Source organism: Polyodon spathula, chromosome 55, assembly GCF_017654505.1.
Source record: "Polyodon spathula isolate WHYD16114869_AA chromosome 55, ASM1765450v1, whole genome shotgun sequence".
NCBI lineage: Eukaryota > Metazoa > Chordata > Actinopteri > Acipenseriformes > Polyodontidae > Polyodon > Polyodon spathula.
In genome coordinates, this window is record NC_054588.1 from 986,162 (window position 1) to 1,003,460 (window position 17,299).

The following is a 17,299-nucleotide window of genomic DNA, read 5'->3' on the forward strand; positions in this document are numbered from 1 at the left end:
ATCGAAAAAAATAATGCATAGCCGTCATAAAGAACACAATTAACCAAAAGCACGCTTCTGTGCGCCTCTCTTCCCATGTGTGGGAGCCCGTCCGCCCGCATACAGGTTTTGTAAAATATCCCAAACAAACGGGTCCCAGTTCTGCTGGCCCTGCACTGTAGCACAATTTGCTTATAGGTTAATCCGGCCCTGTTCACGTGATTAAATAAAGGGTCTTATTACCAGGAGGTTACTGGTTCAATCTCAGCCACTGACCCTAAGCAAGTCACTCAATCTCCTTATGCTTCGTTCTTAGGATGAGACGCAAAATAAGCGAGGTCCTGTTTTATTTGAATATGCAGCAGCAGTTTAAGAAAATAAATGACTTTAATGATAAGCCACTTCTGGATAAAAAAGGCTGCTAATTCATAATAATAATAATAATAATAATAAATGAACACTGTTATCCTAATACAATACAATATAGCAAAGGAGTTCTTTCAAATAAGGCAAGTCATTTAAATGACCACACTGTAGCCTACAGAATTAATAGCACACGTCCATTCGAATACATATTGCTTTAAACCGTAAAATAATAATAATAATAATAATAATAATAATAATAATAATAATAATAATAATAATAATAATAATAATAATACAATTAACTGCAGGTGGCAAGACGGCCGAGATAGAACGCAGACCGAATTAACTCAACCCGCCCCTTTCAACATTACCTTACACGGACCACAAGCGTTTTAAAATCTCAGTTTAACCAATGGTTATATTGTAGTGTGAAACTGAACAGGACTGTGGGACACAGGTCTCTGTTAATGAAACTAAACACCGAAAGAATGTGATACAATAACACAGACACTAAGAAGGAATACATTGTTCTTTTTAAACAGACGAAGAAGGGCTTTTGCCCTAAACATCCTGAAAAATCGAATCTTTTAAACTGTTTGTGTACATTCAAAAAAAACAAAAAAACAAACAAACCAAAACAAAAACCCTTTTCATAAGCTGGGGAGGCAAAATGAGCTGATCCCCGGAGCCCGCATTGCACTTCAACACCAGGCAGAAGGATATCTACATCATCAGATGGAAAACAGTGCAGATGGATAGAGATGCAGATGGATCACATTAGTTTACTGCAAAGCTACGTCTTAGTTGGTGCTTATCTTGGCGAGAGCCGAGTTCAAATTAGCATGAAGTTCAACATCTAATCATATATTGTTTGTTTTACTGCGTTGTACTTACAGCTTCGTATATATATATATATATATATATATATATATATATATATATATATATATATATATATACGAAGCTGTAAGTACAATGCATCGAACTTCACACAGGGTTAAACTTCTAAACCAGCTCGTCATCCGAATTCCTTTTCTGGGATTAATGAAATTCCAACTCGGCTGCCAAAGGTGGGGCCTAAATTATCGTAACGTGCCTTAACTTGGCTGCTATGTGAACACAAGTAATCGAACTTCATGCTCAGACTGACGACAACGCGTGTCATTTGCAGTAAAACAAACTCGGGGGGGGCTTGTGGAAGCTTGAACTTTAAAAACAGACAGGCAACTTCAGAATGAAATGCCTGCGATGCCTGCTTTGGGATATCTGAGTCCAGTCATGGAACAGCAGCATAATGGATAAGATTTCTGTTTGAAAATAAAGAAAAACAGCTTGAATAAAGTATTCAGGTAAGTTTTGGATTTATATATTTATGTAGGTTGCTGTTATGTTTTCTTCTATAAGTACAGTACCAGATCATTCTTTGAGAACCGATGTTTGGTTGTCAATAATTATGTTTTGAGTTGTTTTCATTGGTTTAAAAAATGATTTTCTTTAGCAACTATGGTTGATATCTATCTATCTGTATAGACGGGATGGACTGCATTTAAATAACAAGGGAACTAGTCTACTCGGAGAAAAGATCCTCGAGCAGGTTCGGAAGCATTTAAACTAGAAAGGAAGGGGGGAGAAATCAACAAAAAAACAGAAGGGAGACCGCATCAAAACAAGAACAACAACTCAGGTAAGACAACCATTAAATGTATTTATCTAAATGCTAGAAGTATCAGAAACAAAATTCTAGAACTTGAAGCTACTGCACTAACAGGTAACTATGATGTGATAGGTGTTACAGAAACGTGGTTATCTGAGAGTGATGGGGACGAATATAATATTTGTGGGTATACACTGTATAGGAAAGACAGGCAGGACAGAAGAGTAGGAGGGGTAGCGCTATACATAAGAAACAGTCTTGAAGCCCAGGTGTTAAACCTGGACAAAGAAAATAAAACCGAATCAATATGGGTCAGAATAACAGACAAAAATTCAAAAGGCATAATAATAGGAGCATGCTATAGACCGCCAGATTCAGACGGTGAGCACAATAATCTGTTATACAATGACATTAGAAATGTGTGTAGCAAAGGAGAAGCCATACTAATGGGGGATTTCAACTTCCCCCAAATAAAATGGGAAAACCCGGTGGGTAGCGCGAAGGATGAAATAGAAATGGTGGAAATGACAAATGACTGCTTCCTAACACAATTTGTGAAGGCACCCACTAGAGGGGAGGCATGCCTTGATTTAGTCTTTTCAAATAACGAAGATAGAATAACTAAAACAGAGGTCAGAGAACCACTGGCAAACTCAGACCATAACATGGTCTCATTTGAAGTGTTTTTTAAATCCCCAAAAGTAAAGACTAAAGTTAAGGTTTACAATTTTAGAAAAGCAAACTATGAAGGCATGAAACAGAGACTAACAGAAGTAGATTGGAGTAAAATAGAGAAAACACCCACAGAAGAAGGATGGTTGTTCTTCAAAAATGTAGTACTAGAGGCGCAAAACAATTACATCCCTAAAGTAGACAAATCTAAATGTAAAACTAAATTGCCAAAATGGTTTAATAGATCAATTAAAAAAAATATTCAGCGAAAAAAGGCACTTTACAGAGCATTAAAAAAGGACCAAAAAGAAAGTACGCAGAAAGAGTACACGGAACTGCAAACGCAAGTCAAAAAGGAAGTTAGAAAGGCCAAGAGAGAAATAGAAATGAACATTGCTAAGGGAGCTAAAACCAATTCCAAAATGTTTTTCCAATATTATAACAGCAAGAGAACATTCAAAGAGGAGATTAAATGTTTAAGAGATACAAATGGCAAAATCGTAGAGGAAGAAAAAAAAATAGCAAATATGTTAAATGATTACTTTTCACAAGTTTTTACAAAGGAAGATACTGACAACATGCCCCACATGTCATCCAGTTCCTATCCAGTTTTAAATAACTTTAGCATAACTGAGGCAGAAGTGTTAAAGGGACTAGGAGCTCTTAAAATAAACAAATCCCCTGGGCCGGACGAGATCCTCCCAGTAGTACTCAAAGAAATGAAAGAAGTAATTTACAAACCGCTAACCAAGATCATGCAGCAGTCTCTTGACACAGGGGTGGTACCGACAGACTGGAAAATTGCAAACGTAATACCGATCCACAAAAAGGGAAACAAAACTGAACCAGGTAACTACATTGGAGAAGGAATCTATGAAAAAGACCTAGGAGTTTTTGTTGACTCAGAAATGTCTTCATCTAGGCAATGTGGGGAAGCTATAAAAAAGGCTAACAAGATGCTCGGATACATTGTGAAAAGTGTTGAATTTAAATCAAGGGAAGTAATGTTAAAACTGTACAATGCACTTGTAAGACCTCATCTTGAATATTGTGTTCAGTTCTGGTCACCTCGCTATAAAAAAGATATTGCTGCTCTAGAAAGAGTGCAAAGAAGAGCGACCAGAATTATTCCGGGCTTAAAAGGCATGTCATATGCAGACAGGCTAAAAGAATTGAATCTGTTCAGTCTTGAACAAAGAAGACTACGTGGCGACCTAATTCAAGCATTCAAAATTCTAAAAGGTATTGACAGTGTCGACGCAAGGGACTTTTTCAGCCTGAAAAAAGAAACAAGGACCAGGGGTCACAAATGGAGTTTAGAAAAAGGGGCATTCAGAAAATACAGAAAATAGGAGACACTTTTTTACACAGAGAATTGTGAGGGTCTGGAATCAACTCCCCAGTAATGTTGTTGAAGCTGACACCCTGGGATCCTTCAAGAAGCTGCTTGATGAGATTTTGGGATCAATAAGCTACTAACAACCAAACGAGCAAGATGGGCCGAATGGCCTCCTCTCGTTTGTAAACTTTCTTATGTTCTTATGTTCTTATCTATCTATCTATCTATCTATCTATCTATCTATCTATCTATCTATCTATCTATCTATCTATCAATCAATCAATCTATCTATCTATCTATCTATCTATCTATCTATCTATCTATCTATCTATCTATCTACCTGTGTGTGTGTGTATGTGTGTGTGTGTGTGTAAAAATAAATATTTATATATGCACATGGATATATGCACATGGATATGGATGTGTGAGTTTTCACTTCCTATGACCAAAATTATATGATAACCTGCAAACATTTAGTTTTTTAGAAAATTGTTGGTTATGTTAGTTCTTTCTCGTAGTTTTTGTATTTTATTATTCAGTTTGTGGGAAACTGGAAAATGATGTTGCGTTCCCTTAGGATTGAGGACCTACTATTTCTTCAGTGCAGATAAGTAATCCTTCTTTCAAAAGCTGCGTGCAGTTATAAACAGAACTGGCATAGATTCAATTCATTCATTCACCAAGCATTTGATCACATCCATATGTAAGATACATGTATAGACTTCACCCATTCTAGAGAAACCCAGATAAAGCAATGGGATGGGCAGAATGGATTCTAGTGACTCAGTTCTGGTTATCAGAACTAACTTGTGTAAATAAAGTGTTATTAAAATGATCTGTGCAAGTAGTATAAAAATGAAAAACTACAGCTCCCAGCATGCTTCTACACTAGCAGTAACAGTGAGGGGTGATGGGAGCTATAGTTCTTTAAAAAGACAGTAGAAGAAGTGCACTGGTCAGGGCTACAATGCTAGTGCCCACTGTCTCTCTGAGCCACCTAACACACTAGATCTGAACACAAGCTCCCAGAGCTGAAAGGCAGGAATCAGAGTGCGTTGTTCAATCAAAATGACAATTGTTTGCATATTGATCGTTATGCATCATAGTGAAAGCCAGTTTTATATATATATATACATTTTTTTTACTGGATTTCACAATTTCAGAACAGGATGTTACTCATCAGAAGGCAGCAAGTCTTTGTAAGACGTCTTTAAGATATTTGCAGATGAAGTGAGAGGTGTAATGCAGGTTAGAGCATGATCTGGGTACACTGCAATCCTTAGAAGGTGATAGAGTTGTGTGCAAATGTGTTAGAACACCTCAAGATTTGTCATTTTATATCCTTTATATACCTACCGGCATGAAAACCTCAGGGTGTGAGAATATCAATTTCCACTCAGGGATAGAGAAACAATAAGCACTTGTGTGTGAAAATGTTAGACCACTGTGTGCTTTAATTAGGCATCTTCAACAACTTCTAAAAAGTCTCCTGCATTTTACCATGTGTATGTGTTCATTTTCTCTTACTATTTTAAACACATTGCAAGTGTGGCCAATTAAAGTCGCCGGGCAAGTTAGATAATCACTACTTTGCCTATTTTGGCAATTTCCCAAGATTTTCAGTTCCAGTGGTTTCATATGCATAACAAAAATTCAGATGCAACAGGGTGCTCTAATACATTTGCACACGACTGTATGTTTAAAACTATAATGCTGTGATACAGACATAGGAAACAACAACTGTAATGCGGTTCTTGTAATCTTTGTATCCCTTTAAAAACTGCACATCTGAGACCTGTGTAGCTCGTGGAAGTACAAACTGGGTTGGTTTTATGGAAGGGTTTTGTTATATTCCTATTAAGAGGAGCAGTGATAATGTTCATACAGCTAATTTAAAGATGGATTGGTTAGTGTTCAATGAAAGTGGGCCCAGGGATAATGTTAATAAAGCTAATAAGGGGTAATAGAATAGATAATAAAGATGGTCAGCACCGCTTTAAAGGGTTTGAGTGATAATATTCTCTTAAGAGGAAAGGAATGTATTTTAAAGGGTAGCGTTGCTTCACTGATAACCATTTGAGGCAAATGCTCAGAAAGCCTTATCAGTGTCAAAACTCACAGCCTGGGGAAAGATGAATACTTTATCTCTGCCTTTTCTCACAATGCTGCAGCTTGTAACATTTAAATAAAGATCTCTACAGAGAACAGTTTTTCAATATTCTTAATGAGTTTGCTATCACAGCTCTGCCCAACAGCTTTGCATCACCTAGAATTTTAGGGTTGACATAATTATAAGTAAATATATGAACATAATTTAACAATTGTATTTAACTTAATGTAATCAGAGAAACTACAAAATGATATTGCAAAAGTCTACCGGAAGCCATAATAGCAGTACAGTAGTATTTCAAAATGTGACTTTTTCAATTTTTCAGTTTTTGTTAAGTGTATGGAAAACTACAAAAAGCAGTATGTAATTCAATATGTCAACTTAACATTGTTCTGCAGGTTTTGTTTGACTTTGTGAAGCAAAATGTGTTAATTCTAAGCAACTTTCACTTCTTACTCTCCCCCAAAAGGCAGAAATTTTGTTTTCATTGTTTTAAGGCCTGTGCATAATTAGCACCTAATTTTAATATACCTCCTTGAACCTGTAGGCCTCACAGTGTTCACACTGTGCAGCCGAATTGAAAAAAAATATTATAAGAATTTGTCATAAAAGTAAAAAGTTTGAGAATTTCTCCCACGTGGTGGTCTGTTGAGCTGCAAAAACAAGTAGCAGGTGCGTCTAGGGGGCGGCAATCTCCCCAAACTGATTATTGCTGATTATATCATTTCCTGCTAACTTATAGCGTATGCATTAACTACAGCCTTACAGTTTAACTGTATTTTTTTTTTGGATCTGGATACACTGCGATCCTTGGAAGAGGAATTCTCTGGTGGCGAACGCTCCTGAGTGAATGTTGAGAAGTGTATTGCTCAGTTGACTTATGATTGCAAATTTTGAAAACGTTGGCAATATGTTTACACTGCAATACGGACAATAAGCAAAGCTAATGCATTTCCTCCATTATAAATGTTTTGCATAGCTAAGTGCATTAAAGCATAGTTAATGCACAGTAATGTATTGGTAAGCACTGTAAAGCCCTGGGAAGTATAGCAAAGCATATTAAAAAATATGGCAAACCATGGTAAACTGCTAAATGATTTCCATTACATGAGAGTAGAAGTTAAAACTTGATGCTTATAATTGGACTCAGCTCTCGCCAAGATAAGCACCATCTAAGACATGGCTTCTTTTACTGTAAACTAATGTGATCCATCTGATGATGTAAATATCCTTCTGCCTGGTGTTGATGGCTGGAGTGTAATTCTGGCTCCAGGGATCAGCCTATTTTGCCACCCGAGCGCATCAGCACACACAACGGCTGCGATGCTGGCTCCAGGGATCGATCGCTGTGCAGCTTCCCTAGCACATCAGCATGACAACCGTCTGGACTGAGCTGAGTAGGGTACTTTTTTTTATTTCTACTGTGCTTGAGGCCCCCAAACAGAACCTTTTCGACTCAACCAGAGCCAGTTGCTGCTCCTGTCTGCTGCTTCAGATACGTTCTTCAATGTGCGACGCAACTCTTGACCACTGAATCCGATGTCTCTGAGAAACCGGGTTGTGGAGTGTGTCACAAATCCTTGACAACCCACCTCCACTGGGTAAACTCGGACTCCCCATCCTCGCTGTTCCACTTCAGCATCCTGGGAAACCTTTTTGAACTGAATTGTCAATGAAGCAGTTCTTCAATAGGTAAGCTTACAATCTCAGAGCAACAATGCTGAAGAAAATCTTGCCTTCCACGTTTAACAGGGAAATAGGGAGAAACCCACCGATGCTTGTAGAATATTTTTCTTTGTGTATAAAGACCCCACCAGCTCGGTGCCATGCTCTTGGAACAACCTGTTTTTCCCATGCCTCTTTCATCAATTTCCCCAGGATTCGCAGAACTCCAGAAGCACTCTTGTACACTCTGTATGGAACTCCATTAGGCCTTTTTTCACAGCTTGCTCTACTTCTATTCACTTAGGTGCACAGTCCTCCATTTGGTATTCTGGTGGATTCATAGGAGGGATGTCTGAAGGAATTGACATAAGCTCCTGCCTTTTTGAATGTGTGTGCGTTTCCTCGAGATATCTTTCCAGCTCAGCCTTAGTTGCTTTTAGTGTGCTATTTTTCTCCCTGGTGAATAACTTCTTTGCAAACTTCAATGGGTCTTTAGAAAAGTTAGCTCTGGCACACTCCTTTATTTTGCAGCATTTCCGTAGGCGCTCAGTTTTGCGCAGTGTTGCAAGCTTATCTTTTATGATACCTTTATAATAGATTACTTTTGCAAAATGCTGTCTGTTCTCATACCTGTTTCCGTTCCTAATTCGTTAACCACGCTGTCATCTTCTTCCCCCGCTCTCGCAGACTCTAAGGGTATTTTTCTCTTTAATTTCTTAGAAGCCTTGGGCAGGTGTCTCCAGCATCCTGTTCTATTTGAAAACAGCTGGATCCTGCAGGCTACCGTGGCTAACCCCTGCCAGCCCCAATGGGGTCTATTTCCTCCTGCCAGCTGTGTCTCCAGGCTGTCACAAGTTCTTCTCCTCATTGCTGTAGTATATAACCAGAGTCAAAACTGCAAAACGACATAATTGTGATCCATTGTTATTAGCTGCTTCAGTGTAAGTAGTGTGTCGTTTTGGGTGATTCATTGTCTATTCCAGTGATGAAAGTGCATTAGTCAGAAAGTATATAGGTTATAGTGACATGTTTAGTGATTACAGACGTGCTGTGTAAATAGCTTAATATTTACACACTTCAAAAGGACTTCCTTGTACTGCATCATTCTGTTGTACTGTACACAGAGCAATGCTGGCGGGACCACACTGTATAACACTGATATAAAACCCTGTACAGAACTCCAGCAGTTACCCAACATGGTGTCTCTATAAAGTTGTAATCTAGTGTGCTGGCATTGCCTGCTGTGTGCTGGGCAGAGCCTCGCTGTGCTGTGCTGTACACAGGGCAATGCTGGCGGGACCACACTGTATAACACTGTAACACTTCCTTTGTATTTTCACACAATGTGGTTTTTAATGACTAAATTCAGATGCTGTCGACAGTTTTTTATATCTAATAATATCTGTATTACAATTAATAAAATAATAATAAATGAAAAATGCTTCCTGTTAAAAGATGAATAAGTCAATTTATCAAACTCTCCTGTTAGCATTAAGCTTGCTTTGCAGTCTCGTGTTAGTGTTTGCCTTCTAATTGTTTGTATAAAGTTATTTAAGGGTCTTGTATTCAGTAGACTAAACCAGGAAGTGACTTGGGAAACAGTGTTTACAACATGCAAACTACGACAATCAAACTGTAAGATTGTAATCTGCCTGCATCCGGCCGAATTATTGATATATCAGTTATTTCTTCACCACACATAACCATTTCACCCTCAAGAAAAACTGTTAGCTGAAACTACAGTGGGTTCAAGTAAAGCCTTCATAGTCTTGATTCTGAGATTTTTTTAATATTATTTTAATACTGTGTTACATATAATTATCTTTTTCTTTTTGCAAATTTAACGAATTTCCAAAAACTATAATAAAAAAAATTGCAATATATAAAATGATGTGGAAGCACCCTGTTCTGTTTTGGCTCATTTCTGTTGATTTGTGTGTTCTCTGGCCTTCAAGCTAGTCTTTGTTGTGCTTCCACTTTAGTCTAAAACCACATATTTAGATTTCCTTTTGCGTGTGTGAGTCTTTCACAGCTGCCAAACCACGCCAAAGGGGCTTTTATGAAAGTGGAAAGCTAGAAAAAAGCTTTAAAAAGTACAACACGTTTTAAATATACAAACAGTTTGTAATATTTGTTTACATGGGGAAACATATATATATATATATATATATATATAATATATATATATATATATATATATATATATATATATATATATATATATATATAAACTGTTGTACAATACATTTGACATATTGTAAACCATTTTTGAGACACTATTGGTGGAAAACTATGCAACTTTTAACTAAAAAGATACGTAGTCATTGTTTTGGGTTTTGAAAAGAAGGGCAGATGTATTGTTGATTAACAAAACAATTGTTTCTCGGAAAGCTTCAACGAAACCACAGTCAGGACAGTTTCAAAGTTGTTTTTGCTTATGTTAATATTAAACATAATGTAAAAAAAAAAAAAAAAAAAAAAAAAAAAATCATGAGATGGATTTTACTCTTCATCTCTCCCGTCGGTAGCTGTAGCAGCTCTAATTGGAAAATGAGTCTGGTTCACACGCAAAGTAATACCTTCACTGACAACAAGCTTTCTGCATAGAGAGATGTCATTCATTGAGTTTAAATTGACAGGGTTCCAGAACCCACTGCAGTGTTTTCAAGAAACGCATCACTTTACCTTTGATGTTGTCAAAGAATTCTTATTTTCCTTTTTGCATATTCCCGACAGTTTTGAATTTGTTTGCTTCACAGATCACAGGTAAATCACCTAGGGAATTACTTTCTAATACAACAGTAACAGATTGAATAAATCACCCTTTTTAGGGTAAAAAAAACCCCAAGAATGTCTGTCATAGGTCTATTTTGATCAAACTTTTATAATACACGCTTCACATCTCATAGTTTCGGATACCTGCTGAACAAACTAAACTTTTTTTTTTTGCAGATTCCCTGTGTGAAAACTCCTCCAGCATGGAAGATAACGAGACAGAAAGCATTGTGAGTAGCGAGGCTTCCACAATCATCGGAACCATAATCCTGACCCTGGTTTTCTTTATCGGAGTTCCAGGGAATCTTTTTATAATCTGGAGCATATTATTCCGGATCCGGAAACGCTCTGTCACCTCCCTCCTGATTCTTAACCTCGCGCTGGCAGATGGGGCTCTGATGCTCCTGACTCCGTTCTTCATCGTGTACTTGGCGTTGCAAGACTGGATTTTTGGGCTGGTCTTGTGCAAGACGTTGTTCTACCTCTGCTGTATGAACATGTACACCAGCATCTTTGTCATTACGCTTCTGAGCCTTGATCGCTTGGCAGCAATGGCTTGGCCCCATAAAGTGCCCTTTTTACGGAAGAAAAGCTTAGTGATCAAGGTTTTGGTCATACTGTGGATGATGACTTTGGGGTTTGCAGTTCCTGCGGTCGTGTATCGAACAATCAGGAGTGATCCAGGAGGAGGCAAAGCAGGGGAGAACCGGACTGTCTGCTTGGCTTTCCACCAGAGCAGGGGCCACGAGGTGTTCCAGTATGGCTTGGAGACGTTCTTCGGGTTCGTGGTCCCGTTCTCTGTGATTCTGGGGAGTTATGGTTACATCTTGCGCCGTTTACGGAGCTCCAAGTTCCAGCGGCGCATCCGCAGTGAGAAGCTGATCCTGGCGATCATCGTGATGTTTGGAGTCCTGTGGCTGCCCTACCATGTGGTGAATCTCATTCAGGTACATCTTTCTGTGAGAAAGTCAAGTAGACAGAAGTTTTGGCCCCCAAGTTTTTCCCCTGGTAAAGGCACAGCCACGTGGTGTGCCAGGCGAGTTATACAGCCAGGGAAGCGCAGGTTCGTGTCCTGGCTGTGCAAAGTCACTTGTCTTTGCCAGGGATTCTAAAGGGAGCGTCGCATTGGCTCTGGTGATCCTACTTGTAAGGCAAAACTGGCAGGTACTGTTTCTCCTCATCTACTCTTGAGTTCCTGGGTGTAGAAGAGGACGTGGGATCAGACGATGCCCACTGAACCTTCTGAGCTTCAGAGCTGTGTGGGGAATTGCTCCGGTGTGGACAAAATAATTGGACATTCTTTTCTCTCTCTCTCTCTGACTCTCTCTCTCAGGTGGTGGCAGTCCTCTCTCCGAAGGATCTCCAGAGTAGACTGGACCACGTGTGGAAGAGCTGCCGTGCTGTGACCTCAGCCCTGGCATTCATCAGCAGCTGCATGAACCCGGTGCTCTACACCTTTGCAGGGAAGGGCTACATGAAGACCGCTGGCCTCAACTTCATGGCCAAGCTCTTCGAAGGCACGGCCCCTGACTCGGCCGACAAGAAAGCAAGTCAAGCCAAGGACCAAAACCAACAGCGCAGTAAGGAACGCATCTACCAGGACTCTGTGGAGCTTCAGAGAAGCAAGGACACCTCCATCGTTGAGTGAACCAGTGCAGAGAAACACGAACCAGGCCTGGGGATCTCGAACTGGCTTTATTGACCTTATTACCTTTTATTATGTTGGTTTTTGAGTTTTAAAAAGATGTCTTTGAAAAGAATCAAGGACAACCAGTAGTCTTTGTTAGAATCAAATGCAATGAAAATGCAACATGTTACTGTTGTCTTTAATAAGCAGAGTGCAACGTGAGCTGTGTCTAGTCTAGTTATTTAGTCAGCTTTTATAATTGTTAGGTTTTTTTTTCCTCTGGTTATCGGACAGCTCTTACAGAACAAAGGGATCTTCAATGGATCTATACTGGACTATACTAAGAAAGAAAGACATTAGTTATTATGTAGCGTTCAGTTTAACACTACAATATAATTCCTTCTTGGTGTCTGTTTAATACATTCTGAAAAGAGTTTAGTTCCATTAAAGCTTAAGACAGACTGTATCCCACTATCCTGTTCAGTTTGATACTACAGTATAATTAAAATAAACATGTGTTATACCAAATTTGCATCTCACAAAAACATATGGCTTTACCATGCTATCACAGTGCTTTATTGCACTTTACTGTGCTTTTATAATTAAAAAAAAAATCAAAAAACAAAAAAAACTTTAAGGGTTAGTTTAGCATGGTTTGTTTTTAAATATATAACCTCTCTGTGCTTTACAATGCTTCCCTATGCTTTACCAGACCTCTCTCTGCTTTACAATGCTTCCCTATGCTTTACCAGACCTCTCTCTGCTTTACAATGCTTCCCTATGCTTTACCAGACCTCTCTCTGCTTTACAATGCTTCCCTATGCTTTACCAGACCTCCCTGTGCTTTACAATGCTTCCCTGTGCTTTACCAGACCTCTCTGTGCTTTACAATGCTTCCCTGTGCTTTACCAGACCTCTCTGTGCTTTACAATGCTTCCCTGTGCTTTACCAGACCTCTCTGTGCTTTACAATGCTTCCCTGTGCTTTACCAGACCTCTCTCTGCTTTACAATGCTTCCCTATGCTTTACCATACCTCTCTGTGCTTTACAATGCTTCCCTGTGCTTTACCAGACCTCCCTGTGCTTTACAATGCTTCCCTGTGCTTTACCAGACCTCTCTGTGCTTTACAATGCTTCCCTGTGCTTTACCAGACCTCTCTGTGTGATTTACAATGCTTCCCTGTGCTTTACCAGACCTCTCTGTGTGATTTACAATGCCGTTCTGATAAACGCCACCATCGAATAAACGCCAACCTCATATTTACCTATCAGTCAACTGAAATTTTGTAAGGTAAATCTATATGATAAATACAATATTCTGTGTTTGGAGAGAGTCGTGATGCTTTACATTTCTATAGCAAAGCGATCAATAAGGAATACAATACAGTGTTATCGTTTTTTTATTCGCGTTAGTGCAGTATTGATACCGTTTCTTCTTAATATTTAAAAATATATAGTATATTCATGCTACGTCCGGAATACATATATATATATATAGTATATATATAGGTCTATATATATATATAATATATTCCATTCTGCAACGTTGGAATTAAAAAAAAAAGTTGTTTTTTATTTGTTTCACAGCCATATTGTTTGTGATCAATAAAGCAAATAAGAATATTTTTTGTTTTTGTTGTAAGACCAAGTTTTTGTACAGCAGTTCAAATTAGCATTACTGTTAAAATGTACAGCACTGTCAATAAAGTGTACACCATGGGACTGATTCATCTACCATAGCACTGTCAATAGGGTGTACAGCATGGGACTGATTCACCTGCCATAGAATTGTGATTTGCGTACTCTGTTGCTAATGGAAGTGACAGTGACTAGGATTTCTGGAATTATTTTGTTAGCTACCATTACTTTAAAGCTAGTCCCTCAACACATTAGACCTTTGAATGCATCACAGTGTGACTCATTTGCAAATGAGTTTTAAAAAATGTGAAAATGAAAACTGACTGAAACAGTGCACTAGAACTGTTAATATCAAACTAACGTATTTAAAAAGGGCTTACAGGTGTAAACAAGAACTTTCAAATGGTCAAAATCCTATTGAAGATCTTTCCATGTACCTTCAGTAGTAAAACTCCTATTACATTGTTGCAGAACACACTGCAAAGTTCAAAAGAAGCACAAGGTGTTAATGTTGCTGTGTTCTGTGTTGAACACAGATTGAAATGTATCGTAAATGAATGCGGAATACATTTATTAGAGGGGAAAACGTCTTCAAAGCATCGCAGCGAATCCAGATCACACTCCCTCCTGGATATACTGTGTGTCTTTAAAAGAGACATCTCTCTCTCTCTCTCTCTCTCTCTCTCTCTCTCTCTCTCTCTCTCTCTCTCTCTCGAACGCTCCCGAGTCAATGTTGAGTACTACAAGTTCTATGTACTTTTTTTGCCCAGCGCTATATATGGTAAACTTTAATTTAACAGTAAATCTACGGCACATAATAAAGAAAAAACAAGAAGACACTTTTAAAACTTGCTTGTTTAAACACTTTCCAGAATGCAGTTTCTTCATGACTAATTACCCGAAGGCGCTCAACAAGTTGACACAAAACACTTGCATTCAGAGAAAGAATGTCGGTCGTATTTGAACTTGTCTGCAAACCTGATTTTTGCAAGAACTGTGGAATAAAACGTAAGCGTTTGGCTGCATGCTTTCGTTTTGTAATTTTATTTCATAGGAATTTATCAATGTTTGTTAATCAAAACAAGCTCGGTGAAAAGAAAGCATTTAGCTGGGAAGTTAATCTGGACATCAATCTGTTTAACAGACAGACCCACATTAGACTAAAACTATTTTTTATGTGTATCTGCTGAATATCATGTTGTACATTCTCCTTGGTTAAATCAGTATTTTCACATGCTTAAGGAGGGCACATTTTGAGTGGGAATCAGTAAACACTGAACAATAGCTTTTGTAAAAGCCAGGAATTTTTCTGTAAAAATACTTTTAAAAGGAGAAACGTACAGGTGCAGTCCATCAACAACAAAGGCAGCCACGAACACCTACAAGAGCCCACAGTGCCGTCCAACTCCGGAAAACGACCTGGCCCCCATCCTGGAAGAGACAGGAGCATCCCTCCAAAAAAAAAAAAATAATAATAATTAAAGCAGAAAATAATATTGGAGTTTAATAAATATTCTTTTGGTTTACATTTGTAGCGTTTTTTTTTAATGTTTTATCATATTTCAACACACCTAATATTTTTGATAGCCTATTTCAAAATGCAATGCAAGGCTTAGGACATGTTGAAATGTGGGAATATACAGTATCATGTAATAATTATTCTGGCACAGTTTGTGCATAACATATTTCCATACCTACCTAACTAAAATGCTGCTGGATGATTTGCTGGCATTTTCTTCAGCCCTTCAACCTCAGACCCATCACCTCCTGCTCCCTCACCACCGAGATCATGCCATTCCTAAGCAACTGGCTGTTCTGTTTGTTGGGGAATGTTGGCCTCTTGATGCAGCATTACATCACAGGATAATGCAATGTTGTAAAGCACACAACGTGCAATGATGGTGTGAGCACACAACATGCAATGATGATGCGAGCACACAACATGCAATGATGATGCGAGCACACAACGTGCAATGATGATGCGAGCACACAACGTGCAATGATGATGCGAGCACACAACGTGCAATGATGATGCGAGCACACAATGTGCAATGATGATGCGAGCACACAACGTGCAATGATGATGCGAGCACACAATGTGCAATGATGATGCGAGCACACTTTGAGGGCTTGTATTGAAGGTCTCCACTTGAAACGGAAACACATTTTAAGGAGCCCGAATGTCCTCTTTACAACCCTACAGGGCCTCACTGTAGCGCCCATCCACCTCGGTCTGTGGATTTATCCATGCAAAGCTATCCATGAGTAGAAAAGAGTTTATTGCTTGTACATATTAAAGAAGTGATAGATATTGCATTTAACTGGAGCTGGTACAAAAAAATAGTAAAGAACAAAACGGTCTTGTGGGTGTTTTGTTTAAGAGTGCAACAAACACAACATATATTATGACAATAGGCATAATAAATATAATCATATTTGATACTGTAAATTATTAATTTTAAACTGTTCAGTGTTATCTGCAAGTGTTCGATATATGAGGTCAGTGGAGCGTCTAGACACTTGTACTGGTTTTTGCGATGAGATTTCTAGCTGGAATTGAATGGATTTGGTCGGGCGATAGCAAACCCCTCCCCCTTCTCAACCCACTTGTAGTCAACAAGTGATGGCTGCTTTTGGAAGGGCAATAAAAGCTTTTTTTTGGTTCCAAGAGATTTCGCATGGAATTTCTCGTGTCCTTGTTCGCTAAGTGCTAACTTTGATTTGGCCCAGCCCTAACCTTGTTTACTTACTGAACTCAATAAAAACAGATTAATTTCAAGAAAACTGCACTTCCCAGAATTCATTGCAGCTCAGCCCACTCCCTCAAGTAACCAATTCCAATTAGACAGTTAATTGCTTGTTTGAAGGCCCTTTTAGGCCCATAAGAAGCAGACAGATCATGTTAAACTAATCCTATAAATAACACCTTAAAGGTTCAGTACAGCTTTACCTTGGGGGTAATTATATGCTCCAACATGTGACAAGCAACGATAGTCGTTTTTGATTTGTTTGAATAAACATTTCTTGTCCATTTGCAGACAACTTGTAGTTTCAAACTGAACAGGATTGATGGGACACATCTGCCTGTAGCTTTAACAAAACTAAACTCTGGAAGACTGTTGTAAACTAACACAGATACCAAGAAGGTCTTGTATTGCAGTGTCAAACTGTTTGTGGGTCAAGACAGTGGTTTCCTGTTTAAAACAGCTCTGCACCTCACCAGTGGAGTTTCCTCAAATCATTTTGAAATCTGACACTTCACTAGTGTACTTCCTGTTGACAAAGCATTGTACCCACTCTCTTGCGCGATGTGACGCGGTGCCTGTATGCTGTGCATTGTGTAACAGCCTCATCCTGAGACACTACCCTGATATGCAATTACCTTTTCTATTACAGGGATCAGAATTAGGGCTCATAGTGTTGTCACATTCCAAATTCATCATTTTCTCTAGAGGTATTATTCAACACATGTTC

General features: G+C 38.6%; 2 protein-coding genes across 3 annotated transcripts in view; one reads left to right on the forward strand and one right to left on the reverse strand.

The window, feature by feature from the left end:
• LOC121307363 (nuclear factor of activated T-cells, cytoplasmic 4-like) overlaps nt 1-15,681 on the reverse strand; it is a 46,453-nt gene extending 30,772 nt beyond the window's left edge. Inside the window, exons 1-2 of the mRNA XM_041239564.1 lie at nt 15,524-15,681; nt 15,167-15,277 (exon numbers count right to left, since the gene is read on the reverse strand). Of these exons, the coding sequence (XP_041095498.1) occupies nt 15,167-15,275 (109 nt within the window). The 5' untranslated portion in view covers nt 15,276-15,277; nt 15,524-15,681. The remainder of the gene's footprint in view (nt 1-15,166; nt 15,278-15,523) is intronic.
• LOC121307387 (leukotriene B4 receptor 1-like) lies at nt 1,987-12,818 on the forward strand. 2 transcript variants are annotated; one of them, XM_041239592.1, is made up of 4 exons: nt 1,987-2,029; nt 8,506-8,726; nt 10,738-11,507; nt 11,894-12,818. In XM_041239592.1, exons 3-4 carry the CDS (start codon nt 10,764-10,766, stop codon nt 12,206-12,208), a joined length of 1,059 nt encoding a protein of 352 aa, XP_041095526.1. In that variant the 5' UTR covers nt 1,987-2,029; nt 8,506-8,726; nt 10,738-10,763; the 3' UTR covers nt 12,209-12,818. The 2 variants fall into 2 exon arrangements, with proteins under 2 accessions (XP_041095526.1, XP_041095527.1); XM_041239593.1 differs by lacking the exon at nt 8,506-8,726 and having other exon boundaries at nt 1,993-2,029.
• Nucleotides 15,682-17,299: the final 1,618 nt, after the last annotated feature.

Bases quoted from the DNA above. Each gene is read 5' to 3' on its own strand.
- LOC121307387 (XM_041239592.1), top strand. From the start codon at position 10,764: ATGGAAGATAACGAGACAGAAAGCATTGTGAGTAGCGAGGCTTCCACA. The intron at 11,508-11,893 runs GTACATCTTTCT...TCTCTCTCTCAG, and splicing joins ATGTGGTGAATCTCATTCAG to GTGGTGGCAGTCCTCTCTCC.